The 25,474-nt window shown below is 40.9% G+C and overlaps 1 protein-coding gene across 1 annotated transcript in view; it reads left to right on the forward strand.

The window, feature by feature from the left end:
• CRHR2 (corticotropin releasing hormone receptor 2) overlaps positions 1-25,474 on the forward strand; it is a 149,877-nt gene that overhangs the window by 26,423 nt on the left and 97,980 nt on the right. The window contains exon 3 of the mRNA XM_030444862.1: positions 20,563-20,682. Coding sequence (XP_030300722.1) covers positions 20,563-20,682 — 120 coding nt within the window. The remainder of the gene's footprint in view (positions 1-20,562; positions 20,683-25,474) is intronic.

Consider the following 25,474-nt stretch of genomic DNA (forward strand, 5'->3'; position numbering starts at 1 on the left):
TTCTTGGTATCTCTCCACAAGAATATATCCTGTTCTCTTGTTTGAATTAATTTAAACCTTTGCACAAATCTCCATTTTCTTAATGGATAAATAAGCTCAGTGATTTTTGCAGGATGTTCACCATTTTTTCTCCCCTTTCTCTTAGAATTTTTAAAGATTTGAGGTTCAGAGGGAGGAAATGCTATTTTAAAATGCCCTCGTTAGAGTACTTTTTAGTATTTTTTAGCTCTTTTCAGGAGGCTTGACTGTTGTGGATTATTTTAATTTAATTTAATAATTTTCATTTACTTCTCATTTCCACTGTTGCAACAAATAGTAACATTTTATTCTGGTTAGCTTTCCACAGTTTAAAATTTAAGAAATTAATAGCAAAAACATTCTTACAGAATCCATGGAAATTGAAGAGTGAATATATTTATCTCTATTTTATATATGGTAAGAAGTTAAAGGATTTGCCAAGAATCCAAAGCCAGTCACTGGAGGAATATTAGAACTTGAGATGTTCTCTCTCTCAGCCTGCATGCAATACTTAGTTGGTACTAAAAAAAAAAGCAATTAAAAGTAAGCAGATGGTAGTTTTGTATTGGAAAACTTTTAAATATTCTATGGTAGTTTTGCAAGCCCACAACTGATGTGAAAACTTTCTCATTGATTGATGTTGCTGCTCTTGCTTGTAGCTGGAGCTCTTATGTATTGATATTTCCATTTGATTTTTCTGCAGAAATCTTGGAAGCACAAAGGTAAAATTCAAAGTCATAAATCCATGGAAAAATAAGAGATTAAATTTGGGTTTTGGTAGCTAGCCTGAAGTTCCAGAAGTAATATAACAGAAGTAATGATTTGGGGGAAGGGAATGCTAAGGTGTTCACAAGGCAGAATTATTCAGTGCCTGTGGGAAACAGAGAGGAGATCTTGTGCCCAAGATCACAGAGTTAGGTAGAAGTAGATATGAAATTCCTGTCTCTTTGCCCCATGCTCTAAAAGCTGCTTCTTCACTTATGAAATGTGGCATTTCCATATTTTGGTCTAGAGAAAAAAAAGGGTATAAACATGTTAGCATGATGCTGAGAGGGGCTGGCATGTTCCATGCTGCAGAAACACCTGTATGCCATCCTAGCCTGCAGAAGGCATGATGGTAGTTAAAAGGTTTGGGTTGGTATGTAGGAAAGGTAAAGTTATCAGAAGAATAAAAATCTCATTGAATGGCTGAGGTTGGAAGGGACCTCTAGAGATCATCTGCTCCAACCTCCCTGCTCTGGGCAGGGATGCTTCTCAACCAGACAAGAATTCTCAAAGCTTCATCCAGCCTGGCCTTAAAACCTCCAGGGAGGGCATGGGGGTATCCACAACCTGTTCCAGAGTCTCACTAGCCCCATAATAAAGAACTTCATCCCAAGATCCAGTCTAAACCTATCCTCATTCAGTTTAAAACCACTTCCCTGTGTCCTATCATTGGACACTCTTAGGAAAAGTCCCTCTGGAGCCTTCCTGTAGGTTCCCTTCAGGTACTGGGAAGCAGCTACAAGGTCCCCCCAAGGGTCTTCTCTTCTCCAAGTTGAACAATCCCAGCTCCGTCAGCCTCTTCTCATAGCAGAGTTGCTCCAGCCCTATGGCCTCTTTCCTATGGACTCATTCCAAAAGATCTGTGTCCTCCTTCTGGTGTGGGACACCAGAGCTGGATGCAGTAGAATGCCTGTTCTCTTTATCTGTTCCATGTGTACAGCTTTTGATTGAAACATAAATGCTACTGATGGATGCTCTGAGTTGTCATGATCATTGATGTTTTTATTGGATAAACTTATGATCTTATTTCATGATCACTGCAGACCAGTCATGGAAGAGATAATGATGTGGGCAAGCCAATAACTGCAGAAATCTTCCCTGATCATGTCAAGCCTTTACCTGATCTACAGAGCTGGCTTTGAGCAGTAGCTGGGAAGTCTCAAACACTTGTAAAAACTCTGGCAGGAAAAAAACTGAAAGACAGCCCAAATAACTTGAGTCACTCCAGGCCTGCTGGAGCCCAGTGAAGGGTTGCAGGGGATTCTGCCCCAAAACCAAAGAGGGAGTGAGCTCTGGGATCTGCTTCAGAGAGATACATGACCAACCACCTCAGGTCATGCAATTAAAGAGTTGATTATGAAACAAAAATGCTGCTAGCCTTGTTACCATGACAGCCTTGGGTATATACTGTCCTTTTCTTCCTGGAACCTCTCAGAGTGACTGCTAATAATCATCAGATGTGCTAAAATTCTTAAGTGGTTTTTGGTTTTTTTTTTTTCATTTCTCTTCATGTCAGTGCAGTCTGAATAATCAGTGCTTTCCTTCACCTTCTGCACTCTGTTCTTGGTAACTCATTTGTTGTTGGACCAAGTGCTCTGTGCAGACATGGCGGCTCAAAACTGCTCCCTCATAAGCACCAGCATGGACCAAACCCTCCTCATCAGTGCTTCTCGTGCTCTATGACTGCCAGCAGACTCCAGCTTGGAGTTCCATGTTGGAATACATCTCCCCATGCTTTTTGTCTCCTATGCTTTCTTTATCATTTTCAAGGCCAAATTTAAAAAATATTATATTACACCTTTCAAGTACCATTTTTGCTTTCTAATTACTCCCCCCTGCCTCTCTGGCTAAGTCACCAGAGGATGGAGGAGATGCGGTCCTGTTAACCAAGTGCAACCAAAGGCTTTTTGTCGGAAAAACATTTTTTTTTTCCCAGGTTGTGTTTCAAGTCAGTGTTGCTTCCCTTCCTCCTTCCCAGTGCCTTCCTCTTTATTTACTTTTTTTTAAATCAGGAGTAGTTGTGAGATGGTGTCTGCTTCCAGGCAGAAGTCCTTGTTCCTCACAACTCAGCACCTGCTTCGTGTGTTGCAGAGCTGAATTTTGTTACCCTAGCCTGTGGGATTACTCTAGATGGTGATTGCCTCTGGTGAAATGAAGCTGCTGCTCCTTGCAAATTAAGATTTTTGGCTGTTCTGGTTCCTGCTAGAGAGCAGAGATGGGTAAAGAGTCATCTCTAATTCAGAAATTTCACTGCATAGAAAGAGGCTGAGAAGTTGGGGGATGGACAGGTTATGTATCATTAACCTCTTCTCCAAGCTCTTCCTCATCTGTCTCTCCTCTTTTACCCCATTCTTTCATAAACTCCCAAGATATAGAACATCCTATCTCTCACTCCATCCCTTTCCTTGGACCCAGATCCTTCTCTATATCTTCCTAACTGCAGGTTAGGAAAAGTCCCCAATAGTCCTTACTCATTTTCCTGAGCTTGCTGAGCTGTTAGCAAGATGACAGTGATGGGGATGAAGCAGCACCTAGAGCTGGGCTTTGCTCTTAAAATTAGGGCTGGATGGATATATGGGAGATCTTAAGCTATTCTTTTCCTGATGCTATTTCTACACAGGCTCACTGGTTTAAGATTTACTGGAAAAGCCATTGTCATAGGATATTCCAACCAAGATTTAAAAAGAAAAAAAAATAAAAAACAAACCAAAAAACCTTTTTAAGCTTATACTTTTTTTTCTTGGCTGCTATGTCAGGGTCACAGGTTAAATCTGAAATAGTTTGGTACATCCAGAAGAGCAAAAATTTTAGTGACTTCTAGCATAGCAGAGAATCTGACAATAAACACTCTTAAGAAATGTCAAGAAGCACTTAAATGTGATCTTGTTAGTACGTTAATTTCTAAGTATGACCTAGATTAAAAACAACAGATAGCAGCAGAAAAGCAATATAAAGCTAATAGTGTGAGTATGCACCTGGATTCACTGCCTTTCCTTTCAGTTCCCCCAGTTTGATGAGGGATTCCCAAATCCTTAAGGTAATGATAATAAAGAAGTTCCCATAGGTAAAAGAAAACTTAAAAGAAAAAAAATCTACTTAAAGTCTGAATACTCCTCATTAGCATGTGCCTCAGTGAGAACAGAACAAATTTTACCTTTAGGAAGATTTTTACACTGTAAGAATTTGAAAGTAGTTTGGAAACTACTTTCAAATGTATTAAAATCTTCAGAAAAGATAAAACAAACCTCACTTAACTGGCTACTTTTTTATTAAAAAAAAAGTAAGAAAAAAACAAAGCAAAGCAAACCAAAAGCATTATCCTGGAAGGAAAGCAGCAGGATATTTTACTTAGGATAGGGGCAGAGAAATATTTATTATCCCAGCCCATTTTTAAAGAAGACATTTCTTCCCTCTACTCCTTTCTTACATGCTAAAACTGATTTAGGCAAAGCCAGTTTGCTTTTCATTCCAGCTGATGGATCTTACATTTCAGAAGAGACAAAAGCTTCTCAAAAAACTCCTCAGTCTTTGCTAATATTTCCATGGTCGATCCCATATATTTTTCAGTAGCTGAGTCTTGTGTTGACAGCTGAGCCCAGTGATAGAATTAAATATATGAAAGGAAGACCAGATAAGTGCCAGGGGAGATCAATAATCATCTGATGGGCTCTTCATTTCCAGTCATCCACCAGGTACTGCTGGAACTCCCTCTGGAGCTCACCAGTTTGGTTCTAGACACATGCCAGAGCAGAAGCCTCCTGACACCTGATAGCATGTAGAAGAAGTTGAAGTTTTACTTCAATATTCCTTTTAACTCCAAATCATAAAGATTTTGACTTTAGCAATGTGTTTAATTTTCAACAATTTCAACCTTTTTCTTTTTTTTTTACACAAGGTAAAAACGTGTTTGGAAGTTCCATGTATTAGAAATTATTATTTACACTAAATCTGCAAATGAAACATTTATTTAAGATATGTCTAGTAAGAAAATCAAGACCCTTGTCTGAGCAAATTCAGACATTTTCTCACTTTAAAAGAAGTAAGATAAAACTCCACTGTGGATCCCTGAAATGAGGAGAGATTAATTCTCCACACTTGTTTGTGCAATCAGGCTTTTTCTTGCATTGATTTCAGTGCTATTAAGATATCACAAATATTTCTGTCATAAACTGAGTAGTAATAATCCAGTGAAAATGCTGAAGAGCTCCAGGGGCCAATTAGGGAAAGCAGCAAATGCATTTCTAAGAATGATCATAAAGTAACAGGATCAGAATAATTCAGGGTGGGAAAACCTTTAAGATCATTGAGTCCAACTGTAAACCTAACACCAATAAACTCTGTCCCTAATCACCACATCTACATGTCTGTGAAATACCTCCAGGGATGGTGACTGCACTACATCCTTGGGCAGCCTGTGCCAGCACCTGACAGCCCTTTAAGTGAAGAAATTTTTCCTAATATCCAATCTAAACCACCCCTGGTGCAACATGAGTCCATTTCCCCTTGTCCTGTCTCTGTTAAGCATGGAACTTTTCCATATGGGCATCTGTCCTGTCTCCACAATTTCGGTACCACTGAAGATCATTTTCAATAATTTGTAATAAAAACATCTACTTTAATGTTGAAAAGATACCTTTTTTATCATTAGCATACTGGAGTGTAGATTATTCTTGGAGAATAGGAAGCTCCGAGATGAGCTCAGAGCAACCTCTGAAGGGGCCACAAGAAAGCTGGAGGAGGGCTTTGGACATGGGGGTGTAGTGAGAGGACAAGGGGAAATGGTTTAAAACTTGAAGAGGGGAGATTGAGGTTGGAAATTAGGTAGAAATTTTTTCATTTGAACATGGTGAGACCCTGGAACAGGTTGCCCAAGGAAGGTGTGGATGCCTCATCCCTGGATGTGGTCAAGGCCAGGTTGGATGGGGCTTGGAGCAAGCTGGTCTAGTGGGAGGTGTCCCTGCCTATGCAGGAGGATTGGAATTAGATGATCTTTAAGATTCCTTCCAACTCTAATGACTTTATGATTATGTAGCTCAGAAATGTTTACTTCCTCTTGGGGTCATGAAGGGGTAAGGGCTGCTCATACTGCCAGCTGCTGAGAATTCAAATGGTTGTGAAGTGCAGATGGGCTCCTTTGGAAACATTCCAAAATCCTTCTTTTATCAGGAGAGAAAAGGACAGTTTGGGTCACATAAATGCAAGGAGTTTGTGATCTGACAGCAAGAGAGCATCCTGCAGGTAATGGAACAAGGACAGGAAAGATGCACGACCTGGTGAGGCCTTGCTCAAACCCCTTTGCCTTCTTGGAGAGGTAGAGTTCACCCAATTTTTTGTCTATTTCTGAAGTAGTCACTGAGCTTTACAGACCAATGATGTAGTCACTGGAAATAGGCACATCCAGAGGGATAGCTGCCCTTAGGAGCAAGTCACAGGATAAACTTAGTTTATCCATGCATTTGTATGGTTTGAATTGATCCAGGCATTTGTATTCCATGGGGGACATAAATGTAAGGTTACCAGCTCTGTTTTGGAAACCTTAATTTTCTGTACCCTTCTCTCTGTAATTCCATGTATACTCTGTCTACGTAGAATCTCAGCTGCTCTCTAGAATAATAGTTTTTCCTTTATTTTTACTATTTCAGCCCATTAATGCAAGCTTTTAGGAGGCCAGTGAGTTCTCCTTTACTGGGGCACTTCTAATCTCAGAAATGAAAACTCAAAGTCTATCTTGAGTTTATAAATCAGATTTTTGTTGTGATTTTTCATTTTCTTATTATGATTGCATCTAGAAACCAACTCAGATAAAGAGGTCTCTTGGAGTAAACACTGAGCAGATCTCATCACCCTCAGAAAGGAAGAGTTTTTATCCTTTAAACAGTAAGAGTTCATAGTTGCTTGTTTGCCCCCTTCCTCCCCTTTGTATTTATTCTGGAAAACATGGGCTTCAATGAGATTTTCTGCTTTTAACTTATACTGTTAAAATTACATTGGTCCCAAAGTGTTGGGCTGTGGCAACAGCAGAAGTGTAAACTCTGAAAAACAAAAATCTATTTTCTATGCAAATGGACTCTATTCAGCAGAAAATCCCCAAACTCAGCATTTTGCAGTAGATGGATATTATTTTCAATGTTTTGTATGGATATGGCATTTTCTTCAGTGATGCTGAGTCCTTAGCAGTTCAACTCCTCCTGGGTCCAGAAAATGAAGAAAAATGGGTGGTTTGGTGCTGTTTTTTACCTGGTTAGTTTGCTGGAGGTGCCTGTATGCTTGATCACAGATGATGAATTTGTGAAGTAAGTGAGTGCAGTTATGGCCATTTAGGATACAGCCCAGAAACACAGGGTATAGGTCCAGCTGCCTCAGGTTCAGCCTGGTGTCTCAAGAAGGAAACTTTTGCTTCAGCTTTTCCACAGCATGTTTTACATATTTTTGTCTCCAAATTCAATTGATCTTAAATCACACAAAGGTTCCATGAAGGGGGTGCAGCCAACTCCAAATCACACATTAAAGATGCATTAGAGACACCTTTCAGTTCTGTCTGTGCCCAGAGTTGGCTATGAAAAGTTGTTAAATTATTTTAATTTGCTCTCTGCAAAATCTTACTAAGAACACTAATTCTTTTGCTGTCTAGATATCTGCATGAGTACAGCCTACTTGAAAGACCCTGGTAGTTATTTTGTAGGACAGGACACATCTACCAATGAAATGAAAAACTTTTCTTGATCCCTTGGAGCAATGCTGGTTTTGCTGTCTGGTTTGTCAAGCCCTATCCATTGGGATGCCCCGAATTAAATGGTGGGTAGTTTGAGAGATGAAGAAGGCCAAATCTTGCTGTTTAAATTCTGTGTGTGTAAAACTGTGAATGTGACTTCCAATTTATTGTTCACTTTTCTCTCAGTTGGTGTTGTTGGTTGGTGAAAACCAATTATTCATTACTAAAGACACTGTGATTAGAAACAGGATTCTTATGTAGTCACAGTAAAGATCATAATGGAAAACTGTGGAAAAACTAAATCAAAAGCACAGTGGAAGCCTTGAGCTCTCCACAAATTGAAGCTATTACTGCAGGAAAGATTTGAGAGGCCTGATTTTTTTTTTAATTTTCCCTACAGATGGGATTCCTGTCCATAAGTGTAGACATTTATAGTACAGACATGTCCCAGGGAGCAGGGCAGCCTGGGTTGCCTTTATAGATAATGGTAAGAAAGGGAGACTTTCAGACAACAATTTATCTCACCCAGTTTAAGAACCTGCCTTATAGTGGTAGAAATCATCCCATCAAGTGCTCTGACTGCCCTGACTGGATCCCTCTTGACTTTTAAGGGGACCTAGAGATTTATCTGCCACTGACAGCTACTGTATGGCCAATTAAACTGAGACAAATAATCCCGTCCTTAGCATCTGCAACTCAAAAACCTGGCCTGAGCAATGCCCATCTATCAGTTCTTTTATGAACTATTTGGTTCATGTTTTCCTCAGCAAAGATTTTAGGGAACATAATGGATAAGAACTACTACAATTCTTCTGAAGAGGAGTGGTGGTTTTTTTCTAGCAGAAGATAGAAAAGATCTCTCTCTACTGGAGAGGTTTACTGTGAATAGGATAAGATGATTGATCCATCAGTGTTTCCATCAGCAGTAAATTGAACCACCCAGGGAAGCTGGTATTGAAGTAGGGAAATAAGTCGGAAATGGGATGTCAGAGGTCTGAAAAACACACTTAACTTGAAAAATGAACTGAGTTGTGCAGTGGTTTCAGAATGAAAGGATGTGCTATGGGAGGAATGGGTGATGAGGACTCTTTGGTGTCCATCACAAACACAGAATCTCTTGTCCTGTTTTTGAAATCTTATATGCAAAAGGGAATTGTCTTTGTAGTTAAATTAATCTCTTGTTGTAGTGATGTTTTCACTTTGTCCATATGCAGGTCTGAAATGAAATTTCCTGCTTTGGTTGTTGTTGGTTTTGTATTCAGGTATTTATAAGCAGCTTTTTCTTTTGTAATGTTATTAAATTCATTCAAAAGTTTCTGTTTGTGGTAATGGAAAATTAGGAGAGCCCTCCAGTGGCCAAGCAAAAGAAATTAACTTTGTTCTGGCAGTGAGACAAACAAAAAGAAAGAAGGGGGAGAAATATTTCAAGAATTTCCAAGGTAGTAACTTCCAGCCCTGTTAGGGGATGACTTAAATCCTGCTCACCTTGGTCCTTTGATCCAGAAGAATTCCACAGCACTTGACAAAGTCTTTCTCTGTCCCTGAATGAAATAATATGTATTTACTCATTCATCATTTCTGTTTAGGTAGAAGTATTTGCATGAAGAAGAAAATACTTCAGGGATAAACTAATAGGGTTTGTATTTAATAACTCTGCAGAAAATGAAAATGAAGATAAATTATTCCTCACTGCAGTAATTCTTAGTATTCAGACTGCAATAACCACAGAAAAATCTCTTCACAAAAAGAATAATTATTTTTCATTAAATAGCCCCCAGAGGCAAAGCTGTGATGACCAGGTGCTTTTTTTGCATGCAATATTGCTATAAGGGATTATTCGGATGATTTTATTAGGTGGATGGGGAAAGGAAAAAGTGCTGGAAAATAATATATTTTCAATCCACCAGTCTACAGCATTTGACATCTACTTCTGATAACTGCCAGCAGCATCAGGAATGACCACTCTGATTAGAGGCAGAAGATTTTGAAAGGTTAATGAGGAGATTTGAGCTCATAAGAGATGCACCACTTGCTTACCAGCAAGATGATAACTTATTTTCTCTTTGCAATTGAGTGTGAGAGCAGACAAATGACAAAATGTTGAAGCAGAATGTTACATGTTTTCCCAAAACTCTTTCTTTATTCCTTGTTGGGAAGAGATGTGGAGTTTACCAAATACAAAACAGATGAACACATCTCCTACCTGAAAAGAGGTTGGAGCCAGGTGGGGGTTGGGCTCTTTTGCCAAACGACTTTCAGCAAGACAAGAGGGCACAGTCTTAAGTTGTGCCAGGGGAAGTTTAGGTTGGATATTAGAAAGAATTTTACGGAGAGGGTGATCAGACATTGGAATGGGCTGCCCAGGGAAGTAGTGGATTCTCTCTGTCTGGAGATGTTTAAAAAGAGACTGGATGTGGCACTCAGTGCCATGGGCTGGGAACTGCAGCAGTAGTGGATCAAGGGTTGGACTTGATGATCTCTGAGGTCCCTTCCAACCCAGTCAATTCTATGATTCTATGATTCTATGATTCTATGATCATTATGAGGAGAGGCTGAGGGAGCTGGTGGTGTTCAGCCTAAAGAAGAGGCGGCTCAGGGGAGACCTCATCACTCTCTACAACTCCCTGAAAGGAGGTTGGAGCCAGGGGGGGGTTGGGCTCTTTTCCCAGATGACTTTCAACAAGACAAGAGGGCAGGGTCTTAAGTTGTGCCAGGGGACTCGGTGATCTCTGTGGTCCCTTCCAACCCAGCCAATTCTATGATTCTATGATTCTATGATCATGGGAAAAGAAACCCAGCTGTGCTGCCAAGTAGACTTGAAGTACCACACTTCCCAGGATTAATATTTGCTGCAGGTTACTAAAGTATCCATCACAATATCAGCTATTTTATTTTACTTGATGACAGTTATAAGTATTTTATATCCATGCTGAAATGAGCCTGTTTCCATGTTGATGATCATTTCAGTCTACAACTTGTTTGGCATTGAATCCTCAAAGGACCTGTCCTTGGATTTTGTAAAAATTCACTGCAACCAGTGTTGATGTGACTACCTATGACTTGAGGTCTCCGTGTCTAAACACTTAATAAAAGCAGAAAAACATTGATTTAGACTATTTTCTGAGGTTTATTCTTCTTGTTAAAGTTCTCACACGTACAATAGGAACAGTCAGTTTATAGGTATTTAGTTCAAAAAGTATATTTCAGAATAACAAGCTTCTACAAGCTTTATACAAGGTCAGTGAAATCCAAGGGAAAGTAAAATATTTGCAACAATATGTGCATTTACACCAAAGCAGCATTTAAATCCCAGTTCAACAAATTATCTCTACCAAGCCACTCAAATTCTTCCTTAATTCCTGAAATCAGAAAAAGTTATGAGTGGGGAAAAGTTATGAGTGGGGTTAAAGTTAAGCAATTTTTAAGCACCAAAGAATCCATCAATGAAACTGACTTTGACATGGGAACAGCCTTTACTGAAGAGCAAACCTCTCAATGATGAACATGCTTAGGAAAAAACAAAAGAAAGAAAGGAAAAAAAACCACAAACACACCAAAAAATACCCAACCAACCAATGATAAGCCTAATGCATATTTTAAGTGACTCACTATAATGTGAGCAGGAGATTTTTATCACCTAAATTTTTAAGCTGGATGACCTTGTGTCCAGTTCTGGGCCCCCCAGTTCAGGAAGGATATCGAGGTCCTGGAGCAGGTCCAAAGGAGGCAACCAGGCTGGTGAAGGGACTTGAGCACAGATCCTATGAGGAGAGGCTGAGGGAGCTGGGGGTGTTCAGGCTGCAGAAGAGGAGGCTCAGGGGAGACCTCATCACTCTCTACAACTCCCTGAAAGGAGGTTGGAGCCAGGGGGGGGTTGGGCTCTTTTCCCAGGCAACTCTCAGCAAGACAAGAGGGCAGGGTCTCAAGTTGTGGCAGGGGAGGTTTAGGTTGGAGATTAGAAAGAATTTCTTTACGGAGAGGGTGATCAGACATTGGAATGGGCTGCCCAGGGAAGTAGTGGATTCTCCGTGTCTGGAGATATTTCAAAAGAGACTGGATGTGGCACTCAGTGCCATGGGCTGGGAACTGCAGCAGTAGTGGATCAAGGGTTGGACTTGATGATCTCTGAGGTCCCTTCCAACCCAGGCAGTTCTGTGATTTTATGATTCTATGACCTGAGAGATCTTAAAGCATTTTTTTTCTGTTACATAAGTATGATCACACCAGCTACATTTTTTCAGAAAGTGCTGTCTGGGAGCACGAGTCTGTGTATGTACAGTAGAGAGTTCCCCAGCACCATTCATAGCACACTCAATGGAATGGAAGTGTTTCTCTGCCTCCAGTGGAATTCTTCCCCATCCAACCCACTCTATGAGCAGCAGTCAATATCATTTATCGGGTAAAAATAGCTTAATGTAGGCACTTTTGTTTCTGCTTTGAAACACACTGTGCTGCACTGCATGCCTTGTTCCCTTCAGTTTTTGCCTAGCAGATATCTACAGCTCCAATATCCATCTCAGCTATGGGATGTGTTGGCAGGAGAGAGCTCTGTATAAAATACAGATATATCTGACCATCTCTTGGGCTGAATTACATCCTGCTAAGGTAGAATAAGACCTATGAATTTGAAGAAGTTACTTGCCTCCAAATTAAATGAATCATTCTCTGAAAGTGGCCATTTCCCTGGAGACTCTTAGAGAGCTCAGCTACCTGGCTAAGTCTAGACACCCAAATTTTAGATGGCTGAAATTAGTTGAGATGAATCCCTCTGCTTCTATGGGCCTCCCAAATATACCTGTGCAAGGCCTGAGTGACCCTGTGGTACAGAATCAGAAATATTTGCCCTGGCAATAATAAAGTCAAAGGGTAGTGAATCAATCCAGGGAAGAGCTCTGAAAGGGAGTAGATGGGTATGGTATCCCAGGAAGTATCCAAAATTATCTAGATAGCAAGGGCAACTGATTACAGACTGATGCTACAGAGATAATGTCCCTTCATCCCTCCTGTTCTTCTGCAATCACATATGGTTGCAGTTGAAAAGCACTTTGCAAATCAGAAATTAGGGGGTCATTAGGTTCTTTCCCTCATTTCTCATGGCCCTAAAAGTATTATCATAATCCATTTTCATGCCTAATCATTCCAGCTTCTGTCTACTGTGACTGGGCTCTGCCTTGCTGTTACAGAGCAAAGCTTCTGAGAACTACAGTCTCACTTCTTGAAGCTGGCATGACTGCTAATAATTTCTTCCACTTAATTTCCAGACACGTTTTTGGTGGTTGCTGGCTGTCCTGGTATCCTTATAAATAATCAGCAGGCTAGCAGAGGGATACAAATCTATTACATAATGCTTGTATTGTATTATTTTCCTCTTGTAAATAATTACATAAAATTGAAGACATGGGATCTCAAAACATTATAATGTGTTGCTAGCATTGTGACAGTCCTGGTAGAATTGGACCTTTTTATTCTCATCTTTATTCTCCATGTGTTTAACTTAAAATGTTTTTTCTTTGATCTCTCTTGAAATGTGAGATTATGGTTGTCAAATGCTCTAGGGAGATAAAAGTACTGTGGGTCAGTGGGGAAGAGCTCAGGAAAAAATTAGATCTTCATTCCAGGCATCTGGAATGGGATTCACTTGACCAGCTGCATACACTTTCAGAAGTCCAAGTTCTCAGATGTTCTCCTTGCAGCCAGCAGAGATTTACTCAGGGTGTTGGGTGGCCCTGAGGGCAAAACTGCCTTCAGCCTAACACAGGTGATGACAATGAGGTGCAGGACAAAAGTTCCTATTTCTTTCCATTGTGTGTTTTCTGAGGAGTCTGGGGACTGATTTCTGAACTGTTTATTAACCTACATCTTTTCTTTCTGTGCTTCCTCCCAGCCAAAGGCCACATGGGATGACTACTCAGATCTTCCCAGCATCCACTGAGATTCATAACAAAACAAAGCAGAGTGGGAGGCAGGGAGAGCAAACGTTTGATTGCCATGCTCTGAACTAAGTCACAAGAAATCTTTTTGCCTAATGTGTTGCAAGGAGGGGAGCAGAGCAAGACCCCTGGTTCTATAAATCTCATTTTCAATGGTTCCATCATAGTTAACAGAAAGAAAGTGGGATTAATGAGACACACACTCATTGTCATCATTTCTTCAGATATGACTGGACCTCCATTTGATTTTTATTTTATTTGCTTGCCTGGTAAACCAAGGGCTGGGCTATTGTCAGGCACAAATAAATGTATGAAATGGGTCCTTGGTTTTTGTATGTCTGTGAAGAATTCACCCTAAATTTGGCCTTGTATAAAATTACAGCTATTCTGGAGTAACTGTGTTAGATGGTAGATGGTGTTCTGCACATTCATCCAAAACACTTCACTTTGAAAAAAAAAATAACATTGGCAGTTTATGAGTATGTCAAGGTTGGTTCTTCTGTGTGCACTTAGAATTTCCCTGCAATATCTCATCATTTGTCTCATGTAACATGATTCACTGGCAGAGGTGCTATAGCTGTAGAGAATGAAAAGTGCATTAATGTGCTGAAACATATTACTGCACAGCTACAAGCCATTTATTATTTATGTACTTGAATCTTTTTACACCCACAGTAAATATTTTCTAGAACCAATGAAGCTGCAAAGATTCATCACCAGAAACCTGCATGTTGGAATTTTACCTTTGCTTACCAGAGTCATACTTCATTCCTAGCAATAAGGGTTGTCTTATCTTCCTAACAAATTTATCAACTGAAACAAAGATCTGGATTTATCTCTGTCTGCTATTCCTCTTCACCTACAACAATTGCCCTGCACATGCTGTGTAAATCTCAAGTATGTGCAGCAAGGAGCAGGTTTTCAATTAGAGGAGCAGTGTTTCATTTGAGCAGTGGGGTTTTTTTGACAGTCTGCTCAGATAATTCACTTTGAAAAGCCACAGCTGTGATGTGGCAGAGAAGACAGACACCAAAGATATTCCTGGGGTAGTTCTAGAGGTGTTCTGCCTCTTTAAGGTGTTATCAGTCTCTTGATGCTTGAGTTGTTCTGCTCCCTATGGGATGAGGCTGCCCTGTTCCCACCTCTGAAAATTGTGTTTATGTTCATTGCTGGCATACCTGGAATGAGATGGAAAGAGAAACATTTTGCCAGGTAATGGTCATGTTACCACTGAATTCAGATGTTTTGGAGTTCATGTTGAGAAGGGAGGACCTTCAGGTTTATCATCCAGAAGCCACTCTGGTAAATAAGTACTTTCCTTACAGTATATGGTCTTGCTTTGCTTCCCTGGCTGAACAGTCCCACTGACTTTAAAGTCAGATGCTGAAAGGTCATTGCAATAATTCAGGATTACTGGGGGACATTTTTCAAAGAAAAAGGAGAGATGAGAAAAAAATTACTGTGTCATTTGAAACCCTTCTGCCTCATTTGTAAAGGTAACAAAAATGTAGATATGGACAAATGCTGAAGCAGACACTGAGTTCCAAACTAAAGCAGCTGGGCTGTCTGAGCAACTGGTTGATGACCCTGTGTTTCTGCCAGCAAGGTTAATTCTGCCTCTTGATTGTCCTCTGGGGGCTTAAAGATTTAAATGAGAGATACATCTCTTTGTCCTCCTCTTCCTTCTACTTCATTTCTTCTCTGCCTGCCTCTCTGTCTGCCATTTTTCTATCAAAACCAGGGCAGGGAATCCTTTCTGTGGGATATACCCAAGCCTTTCCTCACTGAGGATGTGACAGATGTCAGAGTGTTTTTGGCATTTCCCACAAACCTGCATTAACTCCATAAGGGCTGGACAGAAGTGAGGTTCAACCAGAAGTTACTGCACTTGGCCTGCAGAGCATAGAGCCCTTTGAATCACTTGTTTGGGTATATTGCTGTCTTGCTTATCTCCTTCTCCAAACACAGATCCATAACTGTGTTCATAGACCAGTTTATTCTGGTTGATGATGAGTATGGATGTGGATTTACTTGGCTTAAAAGAAAGAGACCTGAAGAACTGATACTTCATGGGACTCCATCTGGTACTTCCATATTGGCAAGGTAATTTCCTGAAAGGAAATGGAATAAAAGTAAGAGAGAGGTTGGTATAAAGAGGCTGTTTGATGAGTGAGGTGCATTTTTTCCCTAAGCTTTGTGGTGAATTCCAGAAGAGATGGGTGACTACTGTGCCTGGAAAGCTCTTCACATCAGTGGGTAGGAAACCAAGTGATGAAACAGTCACTGTCCTGGGAAGAGAAGGCTGGATGAGGAATAGTGGGCTTTTCCTTTTTTGAGAAAGGAAAATGAAGAGAGTCCTGGTGCTTTTTTCCTTTTCCCTTTTTTGCTTTTTTTTTTCTTCTTTTTAGCTCAATACCCATCCTGAGTAGTGAAATATATATAGTAGCTTTTTTGCTTTTTTTTTTTCCTTTTTTCTTCTTTTTAGCTCAATACCCATCTTGAGTAGTGAAATACATACAGCACCCTCTTGGTTTTGTGGAGGTTGAATGTCTTGGGGAGAAGAGGTCCCCCTGGCAGACACAACCACAGAGCACTCAGATGGTTCTGGAGGTCCTGCTATGTGCATGTTGGAGAAGTTTTTCTTTATATCAAGTGTAATTTCTGAATTTCTGTGTTTGCTTAGTAATTCCTCAGGCAGATCTCTGCTACCTGTGCCTGGCAAAATCTGGTAGGTTTTTGTATGAAATGTCTCCCAGAGGGAACTTCTCCAGCAGAGGCTCAGGAGTGTCCACAGCTACAGAATTTCTGTCACACTGCTCTCTGATTGGGTTTGCTTCTTTTATAAAGAGAAATATTTTCACATCAAATGGGTCATATTGATGTGGTCAGGATTTGACTGGATGCAGCCAAAGGGAAACTTTCACTGAGCTGTTAATTGTACCCAGGGAAATTTGCAGAACTAGATTTTAATTGAGAGGCTACACTTGGAGCAGGAGGATTTTCCTGAACAATTGTGCTAATTTGTGGATTGAGACTCAACAAATTATTTTCTTCCCCCAGACTTACTCCTAAACAATTTGTTCACCTCCTCTATACTTATGTGGGGGGTGGAATCTTTGTCTGATTGTTAAATATATGGAACTTTTTATCTGTGAGATATGTACTGGGTGTGACATTCTAAAGTTAGCTGAAATGAAAAGATGGAGGGAAGAATCAGTTTAGGTTGAAGATCACAGAACTGTCAGAGTTGGAAGGGACCTTTAGAGATTGTTTAGTCCAATTCTCCTACAAAAGGGGAATCACCTGAAGCACATTTCACAGGACTGATGTGTATGTTTCCAGCTCTTCTCACTTAAGTGAAGAAAACATTCTTTTAAACTTGAAAAATTCTTTATTTACATTCAGAATTGTTGTTTTGAATGGTAACCACTATAAAGTGATTTTGAAATGAAATCCACCTCAGTGTTCAACTTTCCAACATTTGAACCATTTGAAAAATCTTCAAGTTTTATGCTGGAAAACGTGGGGCAATGTTTAGCAATATGAAACTTGTAGCAAATTCAAAAGCAGTTCATCTTCAAACTGTCTTTCTTTTTGTAATTTATTAAGTGATCCTTTCCTCCAAAAATTTAGGAAACTGTAGTTCCCAAGTTTTTGATTCCAGTGTGGTGGGTGCTGGACAAAGAATGTGAGAAAAGAGTCAAAGCAGACAGGAGGTGTGAAATGAACACTTTTGCACAGGCTAAGTGATTTTTGCCCAGCAGAGAGGCAGCAGAAGCATGAAAAAAAATAACTTACCAGCATTCTGGACATGCTCCTTATTCACTGATCAGTTCTCCTTCAGTTGAAATGGTTATGGGCTTAGTGATCATAGAATCATAGAATCATAGAACTGGCTGGGTTGGAAGGGACCTCAGAGATCATCGAGTCCAACCCTTGAACCACCGTTGCGGTTGCTAGACCATGGCACTGAGTGCCACATCCAGTCTCTTTTGAAATATCTCCAGACACGGAGAATCCACTACTTCCCTGGGCAGCCCATTCCAATGCCTGATCACTCTCTCCGTAAAGAAATTCTTTCTAATATCCAACCTAAACCTCCCCTGGCACAACTTAAGACCCTGCCCTCTTGTCTTGTTGAAAGTCGTTTGGCAAAAGAGCCCAGCCCCCCCCTGGCTCCTGCCTCCTTTCAGGGAGTTGTAGAGAGTGATGAGGTCTCCCCTGAGCCGCCTCTTCTTTAGGCTGAACACCCCCAGCTCCCTCAGCCTCTCCTCATAGGGTCTGTGCTCAAGACCCTTCACCAGCCTGGTTGCCCTCCTTTGGACCTGCTCCAGTATCTCGATATCCTTCCTGAACTGAGGGGCCCAGAACTGGACACAGGACTCGAGCTGTGGCCTCCCCAGAGCTGAGCACAGGGGCAGAATCACTTCCTTGGACCTGCTGGCCACGCTGTTCCGGATACAGGAACAGCCAGGATGCCAATGGCCTTCTTGGCCACCTGGGCACACTGCTGGCTCATGTTCAGCTTCCTGTCAATCCAAACTCCCAGGTCCCTTTCTGCCTGGCTGCTCTCCAGCCACTCTGTGCTCAGCCTGGAGCTCCCCATGGGGTTGTTGTGGCCAAAGTGCAGGACCCGGCACTTGGCCGTGTGGAACCTCATCCTGTTGGAATCAGCCCAACTCTCCAGTCTGTCCAGGTCCCTCTGTAGAGCCCTCCTGCCTTCCAGCTGATCCACACTCCCCCCCAGCTTAGTGTCATCTGCACGTGATGCCATTGGGCACTTAGAATTCCTGTCTTCTGAGAAGATCTCACAACCATCAGTAAGATGCTCTGCTTGAGGAGCAAAACTAAGTTTTCTGAACTCCACTACCAGGAACCAGGAAAGTAGCTTAAAGTGTAAAGCTAAAGGTACTGTGAGGGATAGATACTTGAATTGCTTAGAGTTTTACAGCATCCTTTTTCCCCCTTACTTGAAAGCTCCAGAAATAGGGTTTTGTCCTCAGAGACCTGTGTGAAGACAACCTGTATGTTGTTGGTAGTCATGGTGTGTGAATGATGCTACAAAAAATTTCTCTCTGACTTTTTAGGATTAGAAATACATGGGACAAAGAGATCTGATGGTGTTGACAAGGGTCATTTTGTTGAAATGCAGATTTCTCAAGAACGTTTGAGATTCTGGGAACATTGATTTGGGAAGGAGATGATGGCTCCAGAGAGAGAAACAGAGAGTTGCATTCACTTGCCTCAGGATATCATGCTGCCTAGACAGTTAGGACACTTGTTATTTTTGTGGGGTTTTACATGTTTAAAACAAAAATACTCATCCCAAAACCACAGTGGCACTCCTTGCCTCTCCCCACATTGCAATCTAAAAATGTTAGAAAAAAAAAATCTCTAGATTCCCACATGGCAAAATAGATTTCTGGCCAGTTCTCTCCTCAGCGCATGTTGTTAATTTATTTGCCTTTTTTAACCCAGTGATTATTTTTTTTATATTTCCTTTCTTTGGATAACACAACTCTTTTGGCCCTTGAAGAGTAAAGAAGAAAGAACAAAACCCTTCAATCTTAAATATGAGCAAAGGGAAAGTCCAGACAATTGCAGGGTGGTAGAGAGATGTTATCAAAATCCTATACCTCTGTTTTGAGCTCAGTTTAAGCTCTGTATTCACTCTACAGCTGTAGCACAGACTGTAAACAGGAGTTCATTTCTAGGTCTTTTTTTTTCCCCCTGCCAATTCTTCATTGTCCCTGCCTTCCCTATCTGCATTCATCTCTGTTTCTAGCATATAGATTTACCTTGCTTTCTCCTTTACAAGACAGTTTTCTATTTGCTTCCTGAGATCTTTCTGAATCCAGGATCTTAGATGATCCAAAAAGGGTTTTTTGCCACTTTTTCATACAGATATCCTTGTCTTCTAATGCAGAAAGCCAGAAAGGCTGTTGGGTCCCACAGTGCCTGGAAGGAGGTCCTGACTCTGTTCCTTGCTTCACCCAGCTTGGCTTCCCAGTCTGTCTCTCCCCATCCCCACCCTGCCTCTCCTGTGGCTCCTTACACCAGATTCCTTCCTTCTGGTTCCTCACCTCTCTCACACCATCTCCTTCATCTCACCTTTTGCTATTTCTCTTCTTTCTCAAAGGTTTATCCTGTGTCCCTTCTCCCCACTCCCTGTCCCAGCATCTCTCATCCCCAGATCCACCCCGTAAAGGCAGGAACCACAAAGCCAGAGGAGCTCTATTTTTTTTTTTTTATTTATTTATTTATTTTTATTTTTTTTTTTTTTAATGGCTTTTCCTTTTTTTCCTCCCTGGCTTTACTCTGCAGCGAGTATTTTTGCAAAAAATGCTCATCCCTGCAGCTAATAAAACTCTTTCTCTGTGTGAGCAAGAAAGGGAGAGAACCAGAAGAGGGAGGGGGGAGAAACCCAGCAGCCTGGCAGCACGGGGAGTCATCGGAAAGCTGCTGGACCAGGGATGCTGGCTGGGAGATCCAAGCCCCTTACTCTGGGCTCAGTGTGATCCCATTGGCTCCTGAGCTGCTGTTCCGAAGGAAAGAAGAGCTCGGAGGATTGAACTGCACAGCCAGACGGAGACTCTCAGCCAAGTTGTCAGCACGCTGGGAGGAAGAGAGGCTCAAACACACACACAGAGGCATCGCGGGCTGTCCGCAGCTTGATGCTCATTTGTCTCCAGAAAGGAAGAAAGGAGAGAGAACAACAACAGCAGCAACAATAACAAAAAACCCCAACCAATCAAACAAAAAAAAAAAAAAAAACAAACCCCAACCAAACAAACAAAACGCAGAAAGTGGGGGAAGGAGCCTGCTCCGGTCCAGCAGTCCTGGGGGAAATTATGGATGTGACCATCCCTCAGTTCATTTTAGAAGAATTTGATGTCAACTGCAGCCTCCTGGATCGCTTACAAGAGACTTTTTTAGAGAGTTCCTCTGTCCCTTTCCTGGGCTTTGATGGTAGGGATGATCGCAAAGCGCAGGGCTTGGGGAGCTTCCTAAGTGCTGAGATTCGGTTTGCTTTGTGATGCAAAGTGTTTCGCTTTTGTGCTTTCTCAACTGCTTCTTTTCCCCTTTTTCTCTCTTTTTTGTCTTTTTTTTTTTTTTTTTTTTTTTTTAATGCCAAAGGTCCGTACTGCAATGCCACCACTGATCAGATCGGAACCTGCTGGCCCAGAACCTCGGCTGGGGAACTGGTGGAGAGACCCTGCCCGGAGTTCTTCAATGGGATCAAATACAACACCACGAGTAAGTACAAACTCCTTTCCTTCTCCCTTTCCCCCAGATCTGGTGTTGAGAAGGCTCCTGGGGAGACCCAAAATATTTTTTTTCCCGTTAATAAAATAAATAAATAAACAAAGTATTTGCCTGGGAATCAACATTTCCTCTACATTCCAGCCTGTATATTCAAAATTCCTGCCTGGACTTAGGCAGATTTCTCAAAAGCATGGATGTTTGGATGCTGACTTCTCTTTATTTAAGTATATATGTGGAGATCTGGGCAAAAAATACCCTCTAGGGAGTATATACTGTGCTTCGTGTGTGTGTTTACATGTAGATATCTATAGCTGAATGGATTCTCGTAGCTGTGCTTCAGGCATCTGAATAACTAAAGATCCCTTGACTTGTGCTGTACTTAGTCTCAGTGCTTAAAAACTGTATTTTGGAAGGACTCTCTATTTGAAAAGAGGGAAAAACTGGGCTGGAAGTTGTCTGTAACAAGCAGAAGGCTGAGGTTTGGATTCTGTTCAGTAACTTCATCAGTGATTGTCTTCTCATGCTGGGGTGGCAGCATCATTACAGCAAGGGAAACATTTGAGGATATTATGAAGCAAATAATATTCAAAACAAGGGAGTATGGGGTCCCCTTAGAAATCTCTTGGAACTGATGCTTTAGAGGTAAACAATCACAATGACTCACTAAAAATTTATTATTCAGGCTGTGGGACCCAGGCATTCATTTCCTTTTCCTTATCTGTTAATACCTTTTGGACCTTTCATTAACAGATTTTAACATATTAGTTCCAAATCTGTGTACCTACCTCTTTGCCACTCATTTTTCCAGACTTCTTGCTGTGCTTTCTACTCTGGGGAGATTTCATTCCATGTTTCACTCTGAACTGTTACTCAGGTTTTAGTAGTCCTAATTTCCAGGTAGTAGTAATTTTTTAGGGGTAGAATTCTCAGTAAGTCCCATGAAAGAATGACCCTGTCTTTGACCTTATTTTTCAAACTTGCTAAAAGAAAATGTATTCTTCCCCCAGCTGCAGGTATTAAGGGTCAATTAATTAGGCAAAAGTTCTGTACATTTGCTTGCAAATCAAAGCCCTCTCCCAGTTTTGATCTGAGGGACCATTTTCTGTCATCCCTGACTCTGAGCTCTGCATGGTCAGTGCCTCAAGCCCCATATTCTGTGACTTTTTATTACTTTGCAATAAAAGAGGTGGGAACATGCAAAGGGCTGGGTTTTGCTGTCTGATTGCAGCAGGTAGTCCATTACCTGTCTCATTTGAGATCAGAAGAAAATTTTTGAGCATTAAGGCAGCTCAGACAGGAGAAAGTGTATCAGGATGGACCCTAAAAGAACAGCTGGAGAAAAGAGACCTCAAATAAGTTCTATTTAGGGTTTTTTTTTTTCCATTTCCTTTTTGTTTGGTGTAGGATGTCAGTATTTCCACTGTGTTATTTTTCTTCTACAAAAGAAAAGAGGGGGAAAAAAAAAAGAAAGAAAAAAAAGGCCTTGTGGGTGATTCCTTACTTATAAACACAGTGAGAGGAGAGAATTTAAATGCTTTTCCTGTGCATAGAAAGGAAAAAGAAACACTTGAATGCCTGATTTTATTTTGATAAATTCTGTTAATGCTTTGAGTATTTCATCAATGACCTGATTTAAAGTTCTTCCCTTCTCTCCTTCTCAATGGTGGTTAATGTGCTTGTATCACAGTGCTACTGAACTCTCTTAAATTCATCAATCTTAAGACAAAGGCATATCAATTAAGGACTGATGAAAACATGTTACTGAGATGCTGAAACATGGTTTTGTCAAAGTCTGGGGAAATGGGTGTTTTCCTCCTTTCAACATAAAATGTTAGTAGTCACAGTAAGCAAATGTATGCCCTCAGGCCAGCACATGCTGGTGCCCAAGTGTGGTAGTGTATGTGGCTTGAAATACAGAAATAAAATATCTTGAAGCCCCACTGAGTGATTTTTCAGTTGATTTTGTATTCTTCCATCTGTGTAGTTCCTCCCAAGTAGTAGTGTAGAAAAGGAAGGACTATACTGGGATTTAAGTCAACTTGGAAAATCAGGAGCTTCATGGGCAATGTTGATTAAGGCTTGGAAAATCAATAGGACAGCAGGTTGAGAGTTGAGTACTGAAGTCCAGTCTTTTTTGTGATTTGAAAGAGGTGGCAATTAGTACATGTAAAACATGGCCAGAGGTTCAGAAGGCAAATTACTGATATGGTCTGACTGCTTTTGTTTGCATGATTCCAGCAAGTTAGTTTGTGGGCTGCCTAGAGGGTCATTTGAGACTCCATGTGCTTAAAAGTTAGGTTGTGCACCTTGTGCAGGTGATAAAACAAGCACAGACAATGATAAATATTGAAAATGGATCTTGCAAATTTCAGAGGTGAATAATCCAAAGTGAAAATCTGATCAGGAGATGGCTTGGATCAACGTAAGGTTTTGGCTTAGGACATGTAGGGTGGCTTTGCTCTGTTTTGTCTTTCATACTGGTGAGGCAAAGGGAGAAATGTTGGTGTGTAATATTGTATGGAATTGGTTTTGAGAGCTAAATCAGACAAGTTTAGAAAAAGCACTGTGCAATGCCTTTCTTCTACTAGGGCTTTATGTAGTTCAAGGTAGTAACTCAGCTATTCATTATATTGTCACGGATCCTGTGTTTGTGAGCTGATACTTTATAAGAATTATAGCAAACCTTTAGTTTGCTTTTATATCCCTGTGAGTATACTTCACATTCTTAGCTGTATAAAATTTGGGATCAATTTCAGTGATTTTTTGGTGGTGTTGTTTTTAGAAATGAAGCTCACAAAGAGTCTCAGTTCCTACCAGTTTCATAGAAGTAGCTCATCAGCTGAAGGGAATGAATCCAGTAGCTGTCCTTATTAAAAAAAGCTTTTCTGTTACAGACAGTAGAAAAATCCATCCTGAAAAGTGGCCAAGCTGTATTAAAAAACAAAACAAAACAAAACAAAAAAAACAAACTTTCAACCAGACTTAGTCAAGCCCAAGATGCTGATCCATGGCAAACCAGGCTGCCCAGCCAGTGGTACTCATGGGGCTGTTGTTGTTTCTGCATGTAGGACATGGAATACAAGACAAAATGCAACAAGTAGGTTGCTGCATGACTCAGCTCATCAAAGGCTTTGGATGGACCTACCCTGGCTTGGTACTGATGTTGTCAGCTCTGATGTTTGCTCTGTTTAACTCAGAATCCCAAAATTCTTGAATGGGGAATGCTATCAAACCCTGCAATGTGCCAGCAAAATTTACTGAAAGAGTGTTTTAGGCAAAAAAACTTAAGGATAGGAACTGGTGTATAAAAAAATCCCTTCTTGTTTGCCACTATAGATTAATCTGTTTGCATAAAATATTTCCATTCCAACTGAAACAAATTCCCATGGTGATTTTGTGCCTCTGTGTTTCTGTGTCTCTTGGGAACAGCTGAGTGACTCAGATAAGTTTCAGCTGGCTTCATAAAACAAAATCTGCCAGTCTCTGAGTAGTTTTCAACTCTGACACTTTGTTATTTTGGTGATATTTTTTCTTCTCCCTATTTATTTAGCAAATAAAGTTGTGCTGACCAGATAAAAATCTGGTTACCCTGCAGTATGATTTGTGTCAAAATGTTCTTTGACCAAGGCTCTGAAAATTATGTCATTCCACTTACAACTTTGCACTATTGCAGCAAAGCTTGTGCATTATTATTAAAGGAAAAATTTAAAAGGGGGAAAATATATGTGTTGGTGCAGTATGTAGCTGCACTTGCCTCTGCTCAGGATCTATATTTAGCTGGAGATGACAATATCATTGCTGCCCTCTAGATGCATTTATGCTTTGACAATGTGAAGCTTTTATTCTTGTTTTAGGAAACAGATTCATTCATTTATTAGGATATCCTGAAGCTTGATTAATTCAGCAAATGGGCAGTAATGAGGCTGCCTTTGTTGCTTGCAAAGATGTGATCATACATGAAAGTACTTCCAGCCTGGTACAGGCTAAAGTGTGTCTGCTTCAGCTCTTTCCCTCCAAATTGCCCTGTGCAGTGAGGACACCCAGGATTAGATGTTCATCTGATGGAGAGGAAGTGTTAACTCTTGCAGCCTTAGCTGCCTGTCTGCTTTCAGCTTCTCTACACCAGTCAGTGCAGTGGAGGGATGCTCTGTAGCAGGATCTGCCCATCAGGGACTGGGCAACTGGGTCTGTGCTGCTTGGAGGCAGAAGTGGAAGCATTGGAAAGCCTCTGGCTTGCAGGTTGAGAGCCCCAGGTATTTACAAGTAGGTATCAATTTCAGTATCTCAACTGTGATCCAGATTAGAGGAGCTCTGATTGATACAGGGAATGAAGCCTGAAGAGTTACTCAGCTCAACCTCAGTTTGAGCTTCCTCAGCTCCTGAGTTTGGGAGCCCATGCAGAAGTCCTGGAGCCATTTGATAGATATCCAGGGATATTTCTGCCTGGCATTTTGCCCAGGCCTTGTATAGGTTTGTGTTTTCTCTTCCAGACTATGTAGGTGTTGCAGATACTCTAAGAAAAATAATGTGATGTTTAAGCAGCTGAATTCATCCCTGGGTGTCTCTTGAGCTGAACTGAACCCACACCTGCAGACTGATGTTAGGAAGTCAGACTGCTTTTGTGATCAATAGGAACAAAAGGTCTCTACATCTTTTAATTCTCTGTCTGCAAATCCTCCCCTCTCTCAGCACAGGAAAGCTCTTTGACTGAGAAAGCCACTTCAGATGAGTGTTTTGGGTATTGGAAAAAGCATCCTCATCTTCTCCAGGGACTCTGCAGCCA

Source organism: Calypte anna, chromosome 2 (genome assembly GCF_003957555.1).
Source record: "Calypte anna isolate BGI_N300 chromosome 2, bCalAnn1_v1.p, whole genome shotgun sequence".
Taxonomy (NCBI): Eukaryota; Metazoa; Chordata; class Aves; order Apodiformes; family Trochilidae; genus Calypte; species Calypte anna.